The following is a 24,105-nucleotide window of genomic DNA, read 5'->3' on the forward strand; positions in this document are numbered from 1 at the left end:
TTTTAAAGAGACTAAACTCTCCTGGGTAGAAACGACCTGAAGCCAGCAAAGCAATTGCGGTGGTTTATTTCTTGAAAATCCCAAGCTCCTCTGGAGTTTTCTTTTTAATAAAGAAATGATTGAATAGAAAGAGAAAATTGAATTAGACATTTCAATTAGGTAAAGATAATACAATTTCCTGATAGAAATGAATAGCTGCAGTGTAATCAGTTTCCTCAGTAGACTCACCCTTCCTTTCTTAAAGCATTTTACAAATGAATAGGCTGTTGCAAACTTCTATAATGAATGTCTGTATTTTCCCTATCAGGGAAGCAGTAAATTGTCCAATAGCTGGAACAGACTTCGTGAGGTCATTTGGTCAAGCCCCCCTCGGCCCCCTGTCCCTGTGGTGGGAAATGACTAATCTATCTAGGCCACATTAAGAGGAGAAGCTCCACCAATCCTTGGTAGCCACTACCAGTTATCATTGGAGAAGCAGCATGGCTCAGTGGAAGGAGACCGGGCTTTGGAGTCAGAGGTCATGGGTTCAAATCCCGGCTCGGCCGCTTGTCAGCTGTGTGACTTTGGGCCAGTCACTTCACTTCTCTGTGCCGCAGGTACCTTATCTGCAAAATGGGGATTAAGACTGGGAGCCTCACGTGGGACAACCTGATGACTCTGTATCTACCCCAGTGCTTAGAACAGTGCTCTGCACATAGTAAGCGCTTAACAAATACCAACATTATTATTATTATTCTCTCCTCTTTTCTTTTCCCCCTTCCACCCTCCCACTCCTGTTATTAATCTTTCTTTATGGCTTTATTCTTTATCCACCCATCCCTCTTGGCCTCTTCTCCCCTAGGCCAAACAAATCCTAGATGTTATGGTCTTTCTCTGCTTGAACAGCAGGGAGCTGTGGGGAGATGTGATGATCAGGAGGGAGTTGCTGATGGAAAAAGACTGGGAACCAGTGCTCTGAACCACTCAAGTTGGTGGCTTATGGCAGCTCATATTTTAACAGCTCAATTAGAAATATTTGCTGGAATTATGATTCCCTGCACAAGGTGACTGCCTGAATACATTTGAAACCGGGTTGCTCTCTCTCTGGGGCCTTCCCTAACTTTAGCATTCCTATCGCCAGGAAATATGATGTCAGAAGTAAGTTGGTGCTTCTATATTTACTTGTTTCTATCGCCTTTGATGCTACTGGGCTTCTTGCCTGGAGCCCAGCAGAGGGTAGAACTTGGGAACGAAAGGGGTAGAGTGACATCGGCAGGAGAAGGTAAATGCCTTCTGCCCCAGCCTGCTGAGTTTTTTGTGGACCGTTCAGGACCAGCCCTAAATCCAGTGGTGCCCTGCAGAAGCCCAGCTTGGGGAGATGGCTCTTACTCAAGGCCAATGCCATTTTTGCTCCACTGGGAAAGGTCGGAGTAAATAAGACCCAAGATACTTTGAAAGCCCTACAAGGAAAGAAGGAGAATGATAGAATTGGGGATGGATGAAAAAGGCCTGAAAAAAAGAAAATCTCAGAAATGCCTTGGAACATGTCTTTTTCCTGCTACAAACTTGCCTGTTTCAGCCTCCTAGGAAATTCCAGAAGAGGAACTTGAACCCCACCAGGGCCACAGATTTAGCCAGTCTTCCACACTCCAAGAAATTGTCCCCACAGTCCTGCTCAATCACAAATTTCAAATCATGGCCCCCTTTTTCTAGCAAACTTTATGAAGAGACTCTGCCTCTTCATAAAGGGCAAAAGGAGTCAAGCTCTACCTCCAAATTTGGGGTGTTTTGCCCTATCTCTCAGGTAATCATCTTGGGTACTGGAGACTTAAAGATCATTCATTCCTTCATTCAGTGGTATTTTCTGAGTGCTTACTGTGTGCAAAGCACTGTACTAAGCGCTTGGGAAGAGTACAGTATATAACAACAGACACATTCCTGCCCACAGTGAACCCACGATCTAGAGGGGGAGAGAGACATTAATATAAATAAATAGATAAGTAAATAAATTACAGATATATACATATGTTCTGTGGGGATGGGAGGGAAGATGAATGAAGGAGCAAGTAAGAGCTTTGCAGAAGGGAGTAGGAGAAGAGGAGAGGAAGGCTTAGTCAGGGAAGGCTTCTTGGAGGAGATGTGCCTTCAATAAGGTTTTGAAGTGGGAGAGAGCAATTGTCTGTCTGATATGAGGAGGGAGGGTGTTCCAGGCCAGAGATAGGATGTGGGCGAGAGGTCGGTGGTGAGATGGATGAAATGGAGGTACAGTGAGAAAGTGAGTATTAGAGGAACAAAGTGTGCGGGCTGGGTTGTAGTAGGAGAGTAGTGAGGTGAGGAAAGAGGGGGCAAGGGTAGTAAGTGCTTTAAGATCAATCAGTTAAATATTCAGTAGTATCTATTAAGATCTTCCCTCTGTAAGCTCATTATGGGCAGGGAGCTAATTCTGCTAATTCTGTTGTTTTCTCCCAGTTCATTCATTCATAATTATTAAGCACTAACTGTGTGCAAAGTATTGTACTAAATGCTTGGAAGAGTACAATGTAAGAGTAAACAGACACATTCCCTGCCCAAAATGAGCTTACAGTCTAGAGATGAGCTTTCAATCCCAAGTGCTTGGAACAGTGCTCTGCACAATAGTAAGCGCTCAGGAGCTCCCACTGATTGATCTATTGATTGCAAACTGGGTGCTAGATGCCAAACAAAGCATTGGGAGGGTCCAGTAGTAAGATGCATGTTTTCCATTGATTAGGGGAGACAGACAAAAACTGTTTACAGATAAGGAAAGCTGAAGAAAGAACAAAGATAAAGCAGAAAAGTGTATAAACTTCAGGGCAAAACCACCCTCCTCACCCTTCCTTACTCCCACCTCTAGGCTCTCTAGAGCTTGTTAAATAATAATAATAATAATGTTGGTATTTGTTAAGCGCTTACTATGTGCAGAGCACTGTTCTATGCGCTGGGGTAGACACAGGGGGATCAGGTTGTCCCACGTGGGGCTCCCAGTCTTAATCCCCATTTTACAGATGAGGTAACTGAGGCACAGAGAAGTGAAGTGACTTGCCCACAGTCACACAGCTGACAAGTGGCAGAGACGGGATTTGAACTCATGACCTATGACTCCAAAGCCCGTGCTGTTTCCACTGAGCCACGCTGCTTCTCTAATAATAATGTTGGTATTAAGCGCTTACTACAGAGCACTGTTCTAAGCGCTGGGGTCGATACAGGGTAATCAGGTTGTCCCACATGAGGCTCACAGTCTTAATCCCCATTTTCCAGATGAGGTCACTGAGGCACAGAGAAGTTAAGTGACTTGTCACAGTCACACAGCCGCCGAGTGGCAGAGTCGGGATTCGAACCCATGACCCCCGACTCCCAAGCCCGGGCTCTTTCCACTGAGCCACGCTGCTTCTGAACAGCTTTCAATGTGGCCTTCTTCACCTGGTGCACCTTGGCTAAAGGAGATCATTTTCTGTGCTCCCTTTACTTCCAGGTGTCCATCAGTTCTGTAAGGAATGTATCGGCTTTGAATTAGGCTGCAAAACAGTCTGCTTCTAGCTCATTTTTATTGGTTTTTTAGCTGTAACAGTGGATGTTAGACTGACTTCCTAAAAACAACCCTCCCTTGACCCTTCAGCTCCCTCCAGTTACTGCCTCACCCCCCTCCCACCATTCCTTTCCAAACTCCTTGAGCGTATGGTCCCACTATCTCCAGTTCCTCTCTCCTCCACCCCCTCCAGTATGGCTTCCGCCCCCTCCGCTCCACAGAAAGGTCTCTCTCAAAGGTCACCAGTTATCTCCTTCTTGCCAAATCCAACGGCCTCTGTTCCATCTTAATACTCCTTTAACCTCTCAGATGGCTTTGACACTGTCAACCACCTCTTCTCCTAGAAACACTGGATCCAATTTTGGCGTCTCCAATACTGTCCTCTCCTAGTTTTACTCTTATCTCTCTGACCACACTTTCTCCAGCTTCAACTACCACTATGCAGATAATTTCCAAATCTACATCTCCAACCCTGATCTCTCTCCTCTTCAAGTCTTGCATTTCCTTCTGCCTTCAGGATATCTCTACCTGAATGTCCCGCTGACATCTCAAATTTAGCATGTTCAGAACAGGACTCCTTATATTGCCATTCGAACCCTGTCCTCTCCCTGACTTTCCTGTCACTGTAGACTTCACTACCATCTTCCCTTCCTGACAAACCTGAAACCTTGGCATCTTTCTCACTCAACCCACAAATTCAGTGTCACTAGATCCTGTCATTTCAACCTTCACAACATTGCTAAAATCTGCCCTATCCGCTCCAAACTGTTACCATATTAATCCAAGCACCTTTTCTGCTTCTCCACCAACTCTTCCACGCACCCATAGCACTTCAGAACGTATGAACTTACATACTCTACTTTTTAAGCTTTTGCTCATCTAACTTTTCCATTTTTTTCCCTTCTTCTTCTACCTTAAATTAATTTTGTGCATTTCCTCCACTAGATTCTAAGCTCCACTAATACCATACCCTCCCAGTACAGTGCTCTGAGCACAGTAAGTGCTCAGTAAATACTTTTAACAATAATAATAATAATTATGGTGTTTGTAAGAGCTTACGATGTGCCAAGCACTGTTCTAAGCCCTGGGGTAGATACAAGGTAAGCAGGTTGTCCCATGTGGGGCTCACAGTCTTAATCCCCATTTTACAGATGAGGTAACTGAGGCCCAGAGAAGATAAGTGGCTTGCCCAAGGTCACACAGCAGATAAGTGCGGACCTGGGATTAGAACCCACGATCTCTAACTCCCAAGCCCGGGTTCTTTCCACTAAGACACGCTGCTTCTCTAAGTGATTGACTGGAGAAGAACATTCTCCTAAACCTCTCCAATATTGTCTCTAAATGACATAAAGAAAGCTTGGAATATAGCAAAACTGATGGTACTGTTATTTGTGGTTACCTTCTTGGTGCTTACCACGGTACTAGCTGATTGGGAAAATGCAAAAAATATGTGAATTGAAGATGGTCCCAGACCAGCAAGGAGACACACAGAAAATTAACTTTTAGTCATCAAAACAGACCCTTTTCCTCTCCCCACTCTTTCAGTCCAGAAATAACCCGGTCCCCAGTGTCCTGCAGTTTATGAAGGTTCTGTTTCTGCTCTACTGCAACATTTGGGAGAAAGGGAGATGGGTCGGGCTTGGGCTCTAGGATATTGGGGAATTCTCCTCCAAGGGTAGCGAAAGCTACAAGCCTCTGAAAGGCCCACACAACCTTGATGCAGGTGCACCTATGTACCCACCCTCCACTGTATTGTTGATATTACATGAAAATTCCTCGCTAGCAAGATGCTCATCAGTCAAGGACCGAGTAAAATACCTAAACTACAGTTAGATAGTTCTGTGAAATGTTATATATGTAATAATGAAAGAAAAAGATTCCACGGATAAATGAAATCCACAGATAAACCAGCAATCTTGTTTATGGCATGGATTTCAACCAGCAATCTAGTAGTCAATTTTGCAGTCTTGAGTTTCAGCTCCTCTCCATTCTCTCCCTTGTTCTCTGTGGAAGAGCTGAAAAATTGAAAGCCTGAATGGCAAGCAGCAGGAAAGAGAAGGGAGAGGAGGTTTAAAGGGAGGAGAATGAAAAGGAAGTGAAATTTGAGTTTCAGGAGAACTTCAGAGGGGGTTGGAGAGGGCTATGGATTGTTTTGTGATTAAATTTGCTGCTTTAAATTTTGTATCTCTGTTAGATATCCAAGTTTCTCTTCCTCGGTTTTGAAAGCCTTTTTTTGATTTTTTCTTTTGTAGTTCGGGATCGGGTACGATCGAAAATGGAGAGAGACATTTTGGCAGAAGTGAATCACCCATTCATTGTCAAGCTTCATTATGGTAAATATACTAAAAAGTCATGTGCTTTCAGATGACTTAATTCCCACTGCCTCACACCAAAGGACCTGGGGAAGCTGTTGAAGGTCAGTCACTGAACAAAGTTCCAGTTTTGCGTGCTGGTGAATCGATCTCCCTTCTGGACCATCCCCTCCCAACCAGCGCTTTCTAGATGTGCAGAACTGCCTACTAAAACGAGGCCCTTGTATAGGGATGTTTCTGCTATGGAAGGCTCCCCACAGTACAGAAACCAGCTCCAAGACAAGCCACATGGGAAATTCTCCTGGATTCTAATGGGTGACCCCGGGCAGGGCCGGGAGGTGGAATTTTGTCTTGACAAATGACTCCGTACAGGTGCTCAGAAGCCCATCAGCTTCTTAAGTCTCCCCACCTCCAGCTCTGTTTTCTCTTTTGTCATCTTACTGGGGAACAAGAACAGTAGAACTTTGCAAAGTCCCTTTTTGTGCCAGGAGGCATGAATTGCACCATCCTGCTATGGCTTCCATCTTTCCTGGAATCCCCGGCTGCACCTGCTGGGGCCGGGGAAACACCTTCTTTTCAAAAATAGATCCTGAACATCTGGTGTAAGGAGAATAATACTAATGGTATTTAAGAGCTTACTGTGTGTCAAAAACTGTTTTCAAGTCCTGACGTGGATACAGGCTAATTAGGTTTGACACAATCTCTATCCCACATGGGGCTCACAGTCTTAATCCCCATTTTACAGATGATGGAACTGAGGCCAGAGAAGTGAAGTGGCTTGCCCAAGGCCACAGAGCTGACAAGTGGCAGAACCCAGGTCTTTCTAACTCCCAGGCCCCTGCTCTATCCACTAGGCCATGCTGCTTCTCATGTTATTCTGCCCTATGCCTCTTCGACACCACAAAAGGGAACTGGGATCCATCAATCAATAGTATTTACTGAGTCCCTACTGGGTGCAGACCATCTACTAAGCATTTCTAAAAATAATTAATAGTTAATAATAGTAATAGTTGTATTTGTTAAGTACGTATTAGGTGCCAGGCACTCTACTAAGTGCTGTGGTGGATACAAATTGATCAGGTCAGAAGCAGTCCCTGTCCCACATTGGGCTCAAGTAATAATGATGCTAATAATAATAATAATTTTTAAAAGTATTTGTGAAGCACTTGCTTTGTGTCAAGCATTGTCCTGGGTGCCGGGGTTGGACACAGGTTGGACACAATCCCTGTCCCATATGAAGCTCACACTCTAAACACGAGGAAAAACAAGTATTGGCTCCCCATTTAACAGATGAGGAATCTGAAGCAGAAAGAAGTAAAGTGATTTGCCCAAGATCCCACAGCAGATCAGCGTTGGAGCTAAGATTAGAACGCATGCCCGCCGCTTCCCAGATCCACGCTCTTTCATTCATTCAGTCATATTTATTGAACACTTACTGTGTGCAGAGCTTTACTAAGCAACTGGGAGAGAACAATACAACCGTAAACAGACACATCCCATGCCCACACCGAGCTTACAGTCTAGAGGCTGGGAGACGGAGAGTAATATAAAAAATAAATTACAGATAGGTACATAAATGCTGAGGTTGGGAGGTAGGAAGAATGGAGGGAGCAAGTCAGGGAGATGGAGAAGACAGTGGGAGAAGAGGAAAGGGGGGGCTTAGACAGGGAAGGCCTCTCCTGGAGGAGATGTGCCTTCCCCCGATTAGACTGTGAGCCCGTCATTGGGCAGGGATCGTCTCTATCTGTTGCCAGTTGTACATTCCAAGCGCTTAGTACAGTGCTGTGCACAGAGTAAGCACTCAGTAAATACTATTGAATTCAATAAGGCTTTGAAAGAAGGGAGAGTGACTGTGTGGCACTGATTTGAGGAGGGACGGTGTTCCAGGCCAGTGACACGATGGGGGTTGGGGGTCAGTGGCGAGCTAGGCCAGATGGAGGCACAGGCTTGCCCTTAGAGGAGTGAAGCAAGGAGTGAACATGCACTGATTGGTGAACTTTACTATCAGTGTGTTTTCTTCGAATAAGAAGAAGTGTGGGTCTCATTTAAATGTAAAACAAAATATACTTTGGGAAAGTTACGAGCTTCATAGACTCCTTGGGGACACATCCAGGCACGGACCTCCTATGCCTTGTACGTGTAATTTATTTTACTGTCTCCCCCATTAATTTGCAAGCAGCTTGAGGGTAGGGATCATGTCTACTAATGCTGTTGTAGTCTTTCTCAAGCACTTAATCAAAATAATAATAATTGTGGTATTTGTTAAGCGCTTACTATGTGCCAGGCACTGTACTAAGCACTGGGGTAGATACAAGGTCATTGGGTTGGACACGGTCCCTGTCCCGCATTGGCTCACAGTCTTAATCCCCATTTCACAGATGAGGTAACTGAGACACGGAGACATGAAGTGACTTCCCCAAGATTACACAAGTGGCAGAGCCGAGGATTAGAACCCAGGTCCTTCTGACTCCCAGCCCCGTGCTCTTTCCATTAGGCAATGCTGCTTCCCACTAAGTACAGTGCTCTTCACACAGTAATCTTAATAATAATGTTGGTATTTGTTAAGCGCTTACTATGTGCGGAGCACTGTTCTAAGCGCTGGGGGAGATATAGGGTCATCAGGTTGCCCCATGTGAGGCTCCCAGTTAATCCCCATTTTCCAGATGAGATAAATGAGGCCCAGAGAAGTGAAGTGACTTGCCCACAGTCACACAGCTGCCAAGTGGCAGAGCCAGGATTCGAACCCAAGACCCCTGACTCCCGAGCCCAGGCTCTTTCCACTGAGCCTGATTTCAAACCAAGTCTCAGCCAGGAGCTTACGCATAAACGGGATTCCACTTCATTTCCTGAGTGCAGTTTGAGACAGGTGACCAAATATTGACCACTTGATATACCTGGAACACTTTTCCATTTGTAATCAAGTAGTCAATGGGGTTTATTGAACACTTACTGTGTACAGAGCACTGTACTGTCTACTTGGGAGAGCACAATACAACAGGAGCTCATAGCCAGCGGGCGAGACAGACATCGATACAAATAAATAAATTACCGATGGGTACACAAGTGATGTACTTTGAACATTGTCTGGTGGATCTTAACAGGACTAATAATAATAGTAATAATGTTGGTATTTGTTAAGCACTTACTATGTGCTGAGCACTGTTCTAAGCACTGGGGTAGATTTAGGGTCATCAGGTTGTCCCTTGTGAGGCTCACAGTCTTAATCCCCATTAACTGAGGTAACTGAGGCATTGAGAAGTTAAGTGACTTGCCCATGGTCACACAGCTGACAGGTGGCAGAGCCAGGATTAGAACCCGTGACCTCTGACTCCCAAGCCCGGGCTCTTTCCACTGAGCCACGCTGCTTCTCCATGTGAGGTACTCGATTGGGATAGGATAAAGGAAGTCTGCAGAGCTCTCATTTCACTCATTTCCCACGTTTATCAGGCTAAAAGGCTACACTGACCCGGGCATTGTGAATATTGTTCTTAAGAAGCAGCATGGCCTTACAAAGAGAGCACGGGCCTGGAAGTCAGCAGGACCTGGGTTCTAATCCTCGCTCCAACACTTGTCTGCTCTGTGACCTTGGGCAAGACACTTCTCTGTGCCTCAGTTACGTCATTTGTAAAATGGGGATTTAAAGTGTAAAGCCCCATGGGGGACATGAACTGGGTCCAACTCGATAAGCTTGTATCTAACCAAGCAGCTTGGCTCAGTGGAAAGAGCCCGGGCTTAGGAGTCAGAGGTCATGCGTTCGATTCCCAGCTCCGCCACCAGTCAGCTCTGTGACTTTGGGCAAGTCACTTCACTTCTCTGTGCCTCAGTTACCTCATCTGTCAAATGGGGATTAACACTGTGAGCCCCACATGGGACTACCTGATCACCTTATATCCCCCCAGCGCTTAGAACAGTGCTTTGCACATAGTAAGCGCTTAACAAATACCATGATTATTATTATTATTATTATTATTATTATAGTTCCTGGCTCATAGTAAGTGCTTAACAAATACCATTCAAGACAATAAGGAGATGACAACACTCCTTCATTTTCATCCTTAATTTTAAAAGAGAAAACTCAAGGTGAATAATCGATTATAAACTTCTCCCACCAGGTTGCAAACTCCTCGAGGGCAAGGATCATGTAACTAACTCTGCTGCAGGCCTGCAGGCTTTTAGTACAGGGCTCCGGGCAGACCAAATGCTCAGTAAATACAATTGACTGCTTAGAGCAAATATGTCATAAAATGTTTTAGTTTTACTGCTGCCATCAAGGAAGTGACAGAGCAAACATTTCCTGTAAGAAATTTTTCTTTTCTCTCTCTTAGGGGATAAAGAGATGTGCATATGCAGACACACACATACACAAGCACTCTCCTATCAGAGTTCTATCCCAAAAGAAACTACTATTGGCCCCAACACTAAAGTGTGGTTTTTAACACTTCTGTCCTATGGGTCTTGTCACTTTTTACTCATATAAGAACCAAAGCTCCTTCTCCAGCTGCAACTTTCGTGTAAGAAAATTTTTTTATTCAGCTTGGATCCCCTGGCTGTACATCAACTCCTTTAGCCATGTTCTATTCAGCCAAGATAATAGAACAGACATTCGGATTGAAAAGAAATAGGGCTAAGGAAATTTCAACACCCTGGGTGAAGGTAGGTTTAAAACCCCCCACTGACAATAGGTCATCTTGTTTATTTTCTGTACCCAAGCAGTCACTTTTCTGATGGAGGGTCCAGGCCTGTTTCTGGAATGACTCAGTGTTCAAGATCAGCAAAAGAGAGATTGTGCGTTGAATTACAAAAAAGAGATTGATTCAGTGGGAGTAACATCCATTCCATAGAGACTTTCAACGTTGTTGACTGTTTCAACTTGTTTTTTTTCGGTTCCCATTCAGCCTTTCAGACAGAAGGAAAACTCTATCTGATATTAGACTTCCTACGGGGAGGGGACCTGTTCACCAGACTTTCCAAAGAGGTAAGCTTTTAAAGTAAACCGGTTTTGGTGCGAGAGCCTTGCTGAGTCTCTGCATGTGGATTTCATTCTGGATTCCAGTTAGAGCTGTTGTGCTGTTAAGATTCATTGCTTTAGGTCCCACGCCCCATGCGCCGTTTAAGGTGACTTTCCGCAACTCTGCCCCTCGCCTTAGGTTTCGTGACTTTTCCTCAGTGTAACCACTGAGACAATAATCAAGCTTCATCAGACGTCCTTCGCGCAGCGCACCGCAGAAAGGCGCAAGGTTCTTGACGCAGAGAATAGACCCTTGGAGCGAGTTCTTTCTCTGACGATTTTCAAATACTCGGTCTCCGTCCTCAAATCGAGGTTTCCCGGATTTGGGATTATGGTGGCTTTCCTGCTCGGAAAATGTTGTTTTTTGGGAATTGGGAAGCGTTGCATCAAGGATTTTCATATTGCTGTTTCAGGCAGTTTTGGATACAATGCAACAGCGGAATTAGGAAACATTCTTCCCAAGGTGCATGTCTGTCTGGATACATCATTTTACGGTGTGGAAAATGCAGTTGTGCTCTGTGCACAAGGCATCGGAAGACAGTGGGTGCTACAGCATACGTTTTTCTCTAAGGGGCATTTTACAAAATGCTACTTCCACATTACAGGAGAATAGATTATACTTTAAAATGCCTCAAGATGTAAATGGCCTTCTTCTATAGAACTGGAAATCCCTTCAAATGATTTCTTTGGTAGATCTGTTCCCCAATGGTTTTGGATTGTTTACGTGGTTTAAGCAGTCAGCATCTTACTTAATTGACTGAAAAGATGAAACCGGAAGAATGAAATCAGTATTTACCAAAAGGGCCTTCCTTCCATGTTAGACCTTTCATTCCCGAAACTACCTGGTTTTCTCCTTTTTCTCTGATTGGGATGACTTTGAACCATGTGTTATTTTGATGTTCCTCCCCAGATGTAATCCCAGAAACTGAAATGCTAAACACCATACCCATCTCCAAGTTATTTAACTCTCAGCACATAAGGCAACAAAAATAGATAAGAAGAAATAATCTATACTCCCAAAGTCACTGTAGTGTAATAATAACAATGATGATGGTATTTGTTAAGTGCTTACTGTGTGCCAAGCACTGTTCTAAGCACTGGGGTACATACAAGGTAATGAGGTTGTCCCACATGGGGCTCACAGGCTTCATCCGCACTTTACAGATGAGGTAACTGAGGCACAGAGAAGTGAAGTGACTTGCCCAAACTCACACAGCTGATAAGCGGCAGAGGCGGGATTAGAACCCACGACTTCTGACTCCCAAGCCCGTGCTGTTTCTACTAAGCCACTCTGCTTCTCATGGAGGGTGAAATAGTAGGAGGGTGTAATAAAAGGGAGAAAGATTAATTGTGGTTTGACTCCAAAGACAACAGAGTTAGAGAAAGTTATCCTTCTCTTTGTTGCTTATGTGACCTTCCGTCACCCTGTAGATAGGTCCCCTGAGCTTTGGCTCTGTCTCATTATTAGCAGGTCCATAAAGAGCAGGCAGTGGAGTGAGACGCTTAATCTATCATCTTCTCCTATTGGTCCTAAAAGTATATAGGCAGAGTGAATATATGGTCATTTCTCCTGTAATGTGGAGGTCGTAGTCCTAGAGAATCCCACATTAGAGATAAATTACATAGAACTCATGTCTTAACAGATGCCACCCAGATTTTTCTTCCGGCACCAACACCAGATTGCCTTCTATCCTAACAGATGCACATTTATAAAGAATGTGCCCTAAATCTTCAATAGTTTTCTATCCACGGGGTGTAACGAAAACACTCGTGACAATAGCATCGACGGCCGCCCTTTCCTTTGGAGATGGCAGAAAGGGCTAATTTAGGAATCCACAGTCAAAGTCGGGTCGAATCTAATTAAACCGCGTCCTTTCTGGAATCACTGAATCAGAGCCATTTTCCAGCAGAGCTCCTCAAAGCCTTTCAACCGCTGAAATGACCCCATCCATCTCTCCTCCTTTGCCAGGTGATGTTCACCGAGGAGGATGTCAAGTTCTACCTAGCAGAGCTGGCTTTAGCTTTAGACCATCTTCATGGTCTGGGAATCATTTACCGGGACCTCAAGCCTGAAAAGTAAGAAATCACTAAGAGCGAGTATTAACGGAGAATGTTGTCAAAATGGCATTGTCCCACTGCTTTGTTCCAATCAGTCAGTTTTATTTATTGAGTGCTTACTATGTGCAGAGCATTGAACTCGAGAGACTGTAAGCTCTTTGTGGGCAGGGACTACGTCCACCAACTTTCTCCAAGTGCTTAGCACAGTGCCCCGCACACAGTAGGCGCTCAGCAAATACAATCGATTGAGTAAGCCCTTAAGCAGCGGGGTGGGAGTTGGTCTAGATGCCGGGTATCATCCCGCTCAGACCGCTTTCCCCCTGCAGCCTGTGACCCCTCCCCTCGTGCTCCTTCCGGCCCAGAACCCAGGCACCCCACCTCCCTGCCCTCTTTGCGAGGGGTCGTTCGAGTCTTTCAACCCCGAAAAGTGGGACAGTGTGCTATATAAGATACCCAGATTGACCTGTCACATCTCACCTCCCCGGGTGGATGGGTGATGGGGGTGGGTCCCCCCCAGGGAACATCCAGCAGCAAGGGCCTACCTGCCTGGGCTTTGCCTCAGGGATGAAGGTTTGTGCCCCGGAGTTCCTCTCCCCACCTCCCACCCAGGGTGTCTTGGGTGGACAGGCTAAGGGGAGAAGCATGCGAGATGGGGACTCTACCCAACTTAATTAACTTGTACCTTCCCCAGTGCTTAGAACGGTATTTGTCACCCAGTGAATGTTTAAAGAATACCTTAATACTGCCCTTGTCACTGCGGCCCAGCCTCGGCCCTGTGCCAAAGCTGCTTTGGCCACAAAGTGCTCACCGACCCGCAGGCCACCTCGCTTTGTTCCTCACCACCTCTGCCCAGCGGAATAAAGCCAGAGGGGACCAGACCGTCCAAGGGCAGGGGGAACCCTTAGTGGGAAAATCATCTCTGTGCAGATTTTTGGTCCTAAAGTCGTCATGACTAGACCCAGACCCGGCTGTCATTTGTGACAGGAAAAACCTGTCGTCATCCAACCGGTTCGTGTGATGTCTGGGGCTCGGGGACCACCATGACAGTCCCCTTTCCCAGGACAGCATTCAAATTCAAGGTCACATCTCTTCCAAGAGGCCTTCCCCGATTAAGCCTTCTTTTCTCTCCCCTTTTTTTTTCTTTAATGTTCTTTTTCAGTGGTATTTATTAAGCATTTACTATGTCCCAGGCACTGTAGTGGAGGCTGGGGTAGATACAAGCTTATCAGGTTGGACACAGTCCGTGTCTCACTTGGGACTCACAGCCTTAATCCCCATAAGATGCGATAACTAAGGCACAGAAAGGTGGAGTGACTTGCCCAAGGGTACCCAGGAGACTGGTGACGGAGCCGGGATTGGAACCCAGGTCCTCTGACTCCCAGGCCCGGGTTCCTTTCACTGAACCACATTGCATCGTCTACACACTTAAGATCTGTGACCTTTGGGCATTTGATATTTGCCCCGCCCCAAACACACAGCACTTACGTACATATCTTAAAGGACTTATTTATATTAATGCCAGTCTCCCCCTCTAGACTGTAAGCTCATCGTGGGCAGGGAAAGTGCTAATTCTGTTGTACTCTGCACACTGTAAGTGCTCAATAAATACGATTGACTGATTGAAATCATGGACTGTGGAAGAACTAAGTACATTCATTCCTTTATTCATTCAGTTGTATTTATTGAACGCTTACTGTGTGCAAAGCACTGTACTAAATGATTATGTACATATAAGTAGAATGGAATAGGGGAAATAGATATCCCTTTATCTGTGTACTATTGTAGCCGCAAACAGCCTTTCAGCCTGTTTTAGAACCACTCCTACAGTTAATAGAAAAACTTTCTGGAAGGTTACTGGGGTTACAGGAATGTTCAGTTCAATGTTACTGTTGCCTTGAGAGAAGGTGAGGGCATGTTTAAAATAGAGACATATCTGATTTTTCCTAAATGCCTTTAAATAGTCTTTCACCTTTCATGTCACTGTAATTATCAAGAGATAATTAGTGACTTGCCTATCACCTTTGATTTTCAATCACTACATCCCTCCCGTGTCCCAAAGACTCACGTAAATTGTCATTCACCTCTCGGGCATCGTTTTATAAGCATTTACCCCAAAGTTGCTGGTTTCCTTCTGTTTTCTCTGGTTAATGTGGGTGTTGAGAAGTTGGCAGCAGATATTGAAGAATCAGCAGGCGTGTTGCCTCTTCCGTCTTTTTAAAGGTCAACGTCATCATTCTAGTTAGAAAATAGCAATAGTCAATTGGAGACTCGATGAAAAGGATTGTGTTTACCTCATTAGGGTTATTAGATTATCACTCTTGCAAAGTTGCTCTCTTTGAGTCAGAGATTAGTTTGATGTGAGCAGAAGAGAACCCTGCCCTTCCCACCAGACGGTGAGCTTGCAATTCCTATGAAATATTTCCCTTTCGGTTAACACCGAAAAATGAAAGGGAAGTTTCCCTAATGATTTTCCCATGGGGAATGCTGAATTTCCTTATTTAAACATGCCATTTTACTAAAGTGTCTACAGAATGCTGCAGATGGGACTTTGTTCCATTCCAAAATTTTAAAGAATCTGTAAAATTATCAGGGTTTACAAATGGCAATTTCAAGAAGTTAAGAGGATGTCAACAAACAGTGGACCCGAGAACAGGTCCAGAATTTCCGACTTCAAAAATATTATTATTGTTATCATTAGTATTATATTTAAGTGCTTACTTTGTGTCAAGCAGTATTCTAAGTGCTGGAGTAGATGCAAGTTATTCAGGTCAAACAGTCCCGGTCCCACATGGGGCTCCCATTTTGAGTGGCCGTGAGTAGGTGTTTGAGGAGAAACTGGATAGGGACATGGTGTAAAGGGAAGGTGAGGAAGAGGAGTAACTTGAGTAAGAAAATATATATGTCTATTGGATGGATCATTTCCCATCACCACCTCTCAATGTTTGCCTTTCTTGCGTCTCAGGGTTGCTTCACGTAACTTGCATAAACATGGCCACGCATTCTTATTCGTACAGCCCCATACGGACACCTCCAAATGCACTTCCATCCTCATGGCAGAACGCTTCTCTTCACTCTCCAGTGACATTTGAGTTACTTCTGAGAAACAGCATAGCCTAATGGAAAGGGCGTGGGCCTGGGAGCACATTTTTTCTAATCCCCAGCTCTGCCTCTTGCTTGCTGTGACCTTGGGCAAGTCACTTAACTTTTCGGTGCTTCCGTTTACCTTATCTGTAAAATGGAGATAAAATACCCATCAGACCTCCCCTGCTCTTAAAACTGTGAGTTCCACATGGGACAGGGGTTATTTCAAATTTACTTATACTGTATCTTCCATAGTTTATGGCACGTTTCAAGTGCTCAACGAATGCCATGATAATTATTATGTACATAAGCTGAACATTTAGGAGGAGGAAATTGGATTCGGATCCTCCCCCTGACTTTCTCGTCACTGTAGACAGCACTACCATCCTTTCTGTCTCACAAGCCCTGGCATTATCCTTCACTCATCTCTCTCATTCAATCCACTCATTCTGTAATTAAATCCTGCTAAACATTGATAAAATCCACCCTCTCCTCTCCTAATCCAAGCTCTACCCTATCCTGCCTTGATTACTGTATCAGCCTCCTTGCCGAGCTCCTTGTCTCTCCCTACGCCAGTCCATACTTCACTCTGCTGCCCGAGTCATTTTTCTACCAAAAAAGTTCAGTGGATGTTTCCCCGCTCCTCAGGAACCTACAGTGTACGCCCATCCACCTCTGCATCCGACAGAAACTCCTTACCTTCGGAGTAAGGGTTCTTACTCTTCCCTCTCTGCTTTCCTACCACAGCCCAGCCCGCCACACTTCCCACCTCTTCACCGTGCCTTGATCTCATCTTGTCTCACCACCCACATCCTGCCCCTGGCCTGAAACACCGTCAGACAGATGATCACTCTCCCCACCATCAAAGCCTTCTTGAAGACACATCTCCAAGAGGCCTTTCCTGACTAAACCCTCCTTTCCTCTTCTCTCACTCCCTTCTGTGTTGCTCTTGTTCTTGGATGTGCACCCTTTGTTCACCCCTCCGCCAGCCCCACGTCCGTAATTTATTTATTTTTATTAATGTCTGTCTCCCCCTCTAGATTATCAGCTCCTAATGAGCAGGGAATGTGTCTGCCAACTCTGTTATATTCCCCAGTGCTTAGAATAGTGCTCGGCACTGTACTTGCTTTGAAGGATTGAGGGAGGGTCATTGGCATGTGCTAATGAAGAATTCTATATGTAGTTTATCAATAAATTGCCTCACCCCCACCCGCTTCTCAGTCATTTCTGGAAGAGGTCAAAACCTACGGATCATTTTGTTATGTCTCTTTCTAAAGCTGCTACTTTCTTTCATTGTCTTTTAGCATCCTGCTAGACGAAGAGGGACACATTAAGATTACAGGTGGGTAAAAGATAGCAATTACCCACCAAGACTTAACATCTGACCTTCCGGCCACTTCACCCCCTTGATCTTCTGAAATCTTGAAGTTAAGAAGCCTCCATCTGAGTCAGTTGTAGGAGGAAGTCACTTAAATGAGGGAAGCACGTTTGGTAAGACCCACTCCCTTTGAATAAGCAGCTGCAGCATGATGGCCCAACTCCTCTGGAAATGGAGGGACAGTCTTCTCTCCTTTCTCCCGTCCCCTTCCCCCATAGCACACGACAGATGGAAATACTGATCAGGTGTGAAGTTTACCATACTCACTCCCCTTGCCAGTTGGTGTTGTTTGAGCAGGCCGTTTTGATTAGAAGAAGGAAGATATTATTCCAGCAAACCCTAACTTCTTCCCAGAGGCCAGAGCTGTCCTTACAAGAGAAGCACTTAGGGTAATAATAATAATAATAATGTTGGTATTTGTTAAGCGCTTACTATGTACAGAGCACTGTTCTAAGCGCTGGGGTAGGTACAGGGTAATCAGGTTGTCCCACGTGAGGCTCACAGTCTTAATCTCCATTTTACAGATGAGGTAACTGAGGCACAGAGAAGTGAAGTGACTTGCCCACAGTCATACAGCTGCCAAGTGGCAGAGCTGGGATTAGAACCCATGACCTCTGACTCCCTAGCCCGGGCTCTGTCCACTGAGCTACGCTGCAATGATCATGTGAATTTTTTTTCCAAGGCCCTTTTCATTTGACTCTCCCATCTTATTTTCATTTTTCCATCTGAATTCTCGTTGGGCATACAGATAAAAATAATTTCACCATCTTTTAAAATGCTACTTCTTTTCTGTGCTTCTGCCTTTCTTTTCTCCTTTTTATATTCCATAGCTCACTTTTTTCTGGTTCTGGATGCTATCCCTGCAGGTCCCTGCTTGGGCTAGCCACCCAGGGGAAGAGAAAGCCTGTGAAATTGCTGCCCACTCGGTTCATGAATTTCTCTTTTATTCATTTCTGCCTCTGGGCTTATGCTCTCATTCGTCTCCATTCTCCTCTGCCTAAAAAGGTTCTGTAGAAAAGATTATTTCAGGGTGAGCGAGAACAAGACCTCACTAAGCAGGAACGAGGAGTTTGTGCCCCAAATCACTCTGGCCGTGACCTAATTCCTTTGTGACACTGTAGGCATTATGAATAGTCATTATCACAGCTCTGTGATTGAGGGGAGATTTTTTTTTTCTCATTTAGATTTCGGTCTGAGTAAGGAGGCCATTGACCATGACAAGAGAGCGTATTCGTTCTGCGGAACAATTGAATACATGGCTCCCGAGGTGGTCAACCGAAGAGGTCACACGCAGAGTGCAGACTGGTGGTCCTTTGGTGTGCTGATGGTAATAATCCTTTCTACTCTTCCCACTGGTTATACGGTTAGGTAGACACTGGGCCAAAATCCCTATTTTTTCATAGCTCATGGATTCCTGCAAAGTGCCATCAAATGAAATGAATTATTATTATTGCCAATAATAATAATAGTGATACTTGTTGAGCATTTGATACATGCCGTGCACTGTACTAAAGCACCGGAGTAGATGCACTGAAATCAGATTCGACATAGTCTCTGTCCCACATGGGGTCACACTCTAAGGGGGAGGAGGGAGGACAGCTATTGAATCCCCATTTTTCATATGAGGAAACTGAGGCACAGAGACCTTAAGTGACTTGCCAAAGGTCATCCAGCAGGCAAGTGGTAGTGCCAGAATTATTATTTTGATTATTATTATTATTATTAAAGAGCATTGGTTGAGCCCTTGCTAGGTGCTAGACCTGTACTAAGTGCTGGGGTGGATACAAGCGAATGGGGTTGAACACCGTCCCCGTCCCATGTGACGCTCACAATCTCGACCCCCTTTTGACAGATGAGGTAACTAAGGCCCAGTGAAGTGAAGTGACTCACCCAAGGTCACACAGCAGACAAGTGGCGGAGCCGGGATTAGAACCCATGACCTCCTGCCTCCCAGGCCCGTGCTCTATCCGCTACACCACACTGCTTCTCATTAGAACCCAGATCTCCTGATTCCTAGGCCTTGTGCTCTTTCCACTAGGCTATGCTGATTCTCAATTACTCAGTCACTTCTGGTCTTCGAGAAATCACCGTTTGGCTGCTAATGAATGTCATTAGAGATTGCCAGTCTAATCCTTAGCAGTGGGCCAAATCAGTGCCAGAAAATGCAGACTGGCCCCAGGTTTTGGAATGCTCTTCAATTTTAAACCTTGGAGCTTCCGAGCAGCCCAACTTCCCCTGGAGAATCTTCTGATGGGAAGATTTGCTTGAACGAGCCCTTCTTGTTTCCTCCTCCTCCTCTCCCTGCTGCCTCTCTCCATCCCTTCCTTCTTGTGACTCAGAGAGGACGTGACTGGGGAGATACCGGTCTCTCTCATCTTTCCCTCTTAAATCAAATCTGAGAACCCTGAACACCATGGTGGCGGTTAGTAAAAATCTGAGCTCCAGCTGAGTTCCAAGTAAGCAAGTACGCTTTGACCTAAGAACTGAAGCCCCAAAGTGTTTCCATGACACCCAGAAGGCCAGTTACCTACTGAAGCATCTTTGAATCTTCTAAATCCTCTCATCCACTGGGCCAGAAAGCACTTTAATTCTTCCTGCAACCCACCAAAGAACCCAGGTGCCCCGACTCCCCGGCCCATGTTCTCTCCACTAGGTCCGGCTGTTTGAGGTTGGCTACTGCAGTGTAAGGATCATCTCCTCCTATGCTGTCGAGTCGTCTCCGACCCGTGGACACATCTCTCCTAGAACCCCCCACCTCCATCTGCAGTCGTTCTGGTAGTGTTTCCATAGCGTTTTCTTGGTGAAAATCCGGAAGTGGTTTGCCACTGCCTCCTTCTGCGCAGTAAACTTGAGTCTCTGCCCTCGATTCTCTCCCGTGCTGCTGCTGCCCAGCACGGGTGAGTTTTGACTTGCAGCAGATTGCCTTCCCTTCACTCGTCACTGCCCAAGCTTGGAATGGAATGGGTGGGGCTCTACTCGACTCTCCTCCTGTAGTCGAGACTGGTGGACTGGAAACTCTCCAGGTGCCATCCTGAGAGGTGGGTGGAAGGATCATCTTGGTAATCCCACCTCGGAGACTCAAATTTCCAAAACTAAGCAATGGGAAGGCAGCGTGGTTAAGTGGAAAGCACAGAACTGAGAACCAGGAGACCCAATTCTACTCCCGATTTTGCCACTTGTCTGCTGTGACACCTTGGGCCGGTCAGCCTCTCTGGGCCTCGGTTACCTTACGTGTAAAATGGGGATAAAATACCTGTTCTCTCTCCCTCTTACATCATGCGCCCCATGTGGGAGGGGTGTCTGTGTCTGATCTGATTATCTCGTATCTACCCCAGCGCTTGACACAGAGCAAGTGCTTAATTAATACCGTTATAATTATTATATGTAAAAGTGCAGTTTGAGGGTTTATTTATAGAGGCACTGTTTCATTTTTTGCTTTGCAGTTTGAGATGCTGACGGGATCACTGCCATTTCAGGGGAAGGACAGAAAGGAGACAATGGCGCTCATCCTCAAGTGAGTCCATAAATTTCCACTTTTGCCCAAAATCCATCAGGTTCGATCAGTTCTCCCGTAATGCTCGCCTCGTTATCATCTCTCCCGCCTCCACCCCCTTGCTCACGCCCCTCCTTCTGCCTGGGACTTCCTCCTCTTCACATCCAGCAGACTACAGATCTCTCCATCTTCAACACCCTTCTGAAGTCACGTATCCTTCAGGAGGCCTTCCCCAGTTAATCTCACTTTTCCCCATCATATATCCCCCCAACTATCACTTCAGCCCTTACACATCACCTAAGCACTTAGGTTCTCATACTTCCCTCTTCCCCTCAACTCATGTATATACCTTTATAATAATAATAATAATGATAGTGATGATACTATGTGCCCATCACTGTTCAAAATGCTGGGATGGTTACAGGATAATCGGGTTGGGCACAGTCCTTGTCCCACACAGGGCTCACAGTCTTAATCTCCATTTTACAGCTGAGGTAAGTGAGGCTCAGAGAAGTGATTTACCCAAGGTCACCCAGCAGGCACGTGGCGGAGCTGGGATTAAAACCCAGGACCTCAACTCCACCAGTTAATAGTAGGGATTAAGACTGTGAGCCCTAAGTGGATCCAGGACTGCGTCCAACCCCATTTTCAGCCTGGGCACAGATTACCCCAGTGCTTGGCATATAGTAAGCATAGAAACAGAATGGATTAATGGAAAGAGCCCGGGTTTGGGAGTCAGAGGATGTGGGTTCTAATCCTGGCTCCACCACTTGTCTGCTGTGTGACCTTGGGCAAGTCACTTGACTTCTCCGTGCTTCAGTTACCTCATCTGTAAAATGGGGATTAAAAGTGTGAGCCCCACGTGGGACAACCTGAGTACCCTGTATCTTCCCCAGCGTTTAGAACAGCGCTTGGCACATAGTAAGCGCTTAAAAATACCATAATTATTATTAATTATTATTATAGTAAGTGCTTAACAAGTACCATTAAAAATAGCATGTGGGCTGAATTATCCCATTTAATATTCATTAAATCAAATTTATTGAGTGCTTTCTTGGTGCAGAGCACAATGCTAAGCTCTTGGGAGAATACAAAATAACGATAAACAGACACATTCCCTGCCCACAGCGAGCTTACAGTCTAGAGGACGAGCATGTTCCCTTGAATCAAGTGGAGTCAACGTTCCGTCCATCACCAAAGGCTGCCATTTTTTAGCTACCGGTCAGAACAGTAATTCAGTGATGGGACACACAAATTTGCTGATCACCTCTAGTTACAATCTAGATTGGCTTGGAAAGGACGAGCCATCCCATGGCATAGACCAGGTCCTCCCCCAGCCATTTCAACATTCATTTATTCATTCGGTCATATTTATGAAGCACTCACTGTGTGCAGAGCATTGTAATAAGCTCTTGGGAAATTACAGTGCAACAATAATGACCATCCCTTCCCACAGTGAGCTCACATTCTTGAGGATGAGGGCTATGGCAACCCTCTTTATCAGTCAACTGCCAGCATACAGGCTATTAGGCTGCTTTCGCCTTGCATGGATCGTTGATTCAGCAGCTCCCTGGTGTTGGCTCTTTGCCCAGGGTGTTCTTTTTTCTCTTATGGTATTTGTTAAGCACTTCTGTGTCAAAAAGCTGTTCTAAGTACTGGGCAAGATACAAGTTAATCAGGTCAGACACAGTCCCTGCTCCTCATGGGGTTCACAGTCTGAGTAGGAGGCCTTGGAGAAATACACCAATCAAGCATATTTAATGAGCAGTTCCTGTGTGCAAAGCACTTTATTAAGTGCTTGGGAGAGTAAAGTATAAGGATATGACACGTTCCCTGCCCACAGCGAGCCTACAGTCTGCACCAACCCTTCTACCCACCAACCCTCTGCCAGTTGGATCTCAAAGCAGCAGATCAGCATGTTTGTCCCCTGGGGCAGGGCGACTGCAAAGTGTAGATGAAGGCTCTTTCCTTCTGTGGCCCATAGAAGTGTCTGTGATTCATTCATTCATTCATTCATTCATTCATTCATTCATTCAATAGTATTTATTGAGCGCTTACTATGTGCAGAGCACTGTACTAAGCGCTTGGGATGAACAAGTCGGCAACAGATAGAGACAGTCCCTGCCGTTTGACGGGCTTACAGTCTAATCGGGGGAGACGGACAGACAAGAACAATGGCACTAAACAGCGTCAAGGGGAAGAACATCTCGTAAAAACAATGGCAACTAAATAGAATCAAGGCGATGTACAATTCATTAACAAAATAAATAGGGTAACGAAAATATATACAGTTGAGCAGACGGGTACAGTGCTGTGGGGATGGGAAGGGAGAGGTGGAGGAGCAGAGGGAAAAGGGGAAAATGAGGCTTTAGCTGCGGAGAGGTAAAGGGGGGATGGCAGAGGGAGTAGAGGGGGAAGAGGAGCTCAGTCTGGGAAGGCCTCTTGGAGGAGGTGATTTTTAAGTAAGGTTTTGAAGAGGGAAAGAGAATCAGTTTGGCGGAGGTGAGGAGGGAGGGCGTTCCGGGACCGCGGGAGGACGTGACCCAGGGGTCGACGGCAGGATAGGCGAGACCGAGGGACGGCGAGGAGGTGGGCGGCAGAGGAGCGGAGCGTGCGGGGTGGGCGGTAGAAAGAGAGAAGGGAGGAGAGGTAGGAAGGGGCAAGGTGATGGAGAGCCTCGAAGCCTAGAGTGAGGAGTTTTTGTTTGGAGCGGAGGTCGATAGGCAACCACTGGAGTTGTTTAAGAAGGGGAGTGACATGCCCAGATCGTTTCTGCGGGAAGATGAGCCAGGCAGCGGAGTGAAGAATAGACCGGAGCGGGGCGAGAGAGGAGGAAGGGAGGTCAGAGAGAAGGCTGACACAGTAGTCTAGCCGGGATATAACGAGAGCCCATAATAGTAAGGTAGCCGTTTGGGTGGAGAGGAAAGGGCGGATCTTGGCGATATTGTAGAGGTGAAACCGGCAGGTCTCGGTAACGGATAGGATGTGTGGGGTGAACGAGAGGGACGAGTCAAGGATGACACCGAGATTGCGGGCCTGCGGGACGGGAAGGATGGTTGTGCCATCCACGGTGATGGAGAAGTCTGGGAGCGGACCGGGCTTGGGAGGGAAGATGAGGAGCTCAGTCTTGCTCATGTTGAGTTTTAGGTGGCGGGCCGACATCCAGGTGGAGACGTCCCGGAGGCGGGAGGAGATGCGAGCCTGAAGGGAGGGGGAGAGGACAGGGGCGGAGATGTAGATCTGCGTGTCATC

The 24,105-nt window shown here is 45.9% G+C and overlaps 1 protein-coding gene across 2 annotated transcripts in view; it reads left to right on the forward strand.

Annotated features, from left to right (window-relative positions):
• RPS6KA2 (ribosomal protein S6 kinase A2) overlaps positions 1-24,105 on the forward strand; it is a 432,811-nt gene that overhangs the window by 308,699 nt on the left and 100,007 nt on the right. For both annotated transcript variants that reach the window (XM_029049085.2, XM_029049086.2), the window contains 6 exons: positions 5,776-5,856; positions 10,731-10,810; positions 12,813-12,919; positions 17,287-17,324; positions 18,545-18,687; positions 20,804-20,874. In XM_029049085.2, the coding sequence (XP_028904918.1) occupies positions 5,776-5,856; positions 10,731-10,810; positions 12,813-12,919; positions 17,287-17,324; positions 18,545-18,687; positions 20,804-20,874 (520 nt within the window). The remainder of the gene's footprint in view (positions 1-5,775; positions 5,857-10,730; positions 10,811-12,812; positions 12,920-17,286; positions 17,325-18,544; positions 18,688-20,803; positions 20,875-24,105) is intronic.

Source organism: Ornithorhynchus anatinus, chromosome 21 (genome assembly GCF_004115215.2).
Source record: "Ornithorhynchus anatinus isolate Pmale09 chromosome 21, mOrnAna1.pri.v4, whole genome shotgun sequence".
NCBI classification, from domain to species: domain Eukaryota; kingdom Metazoa; phylum Chordata; class Mammalia; order Monotremata; family Ornithorhynchidae; genus Ornithorhynchus; species Ornithorhynchus anatinus.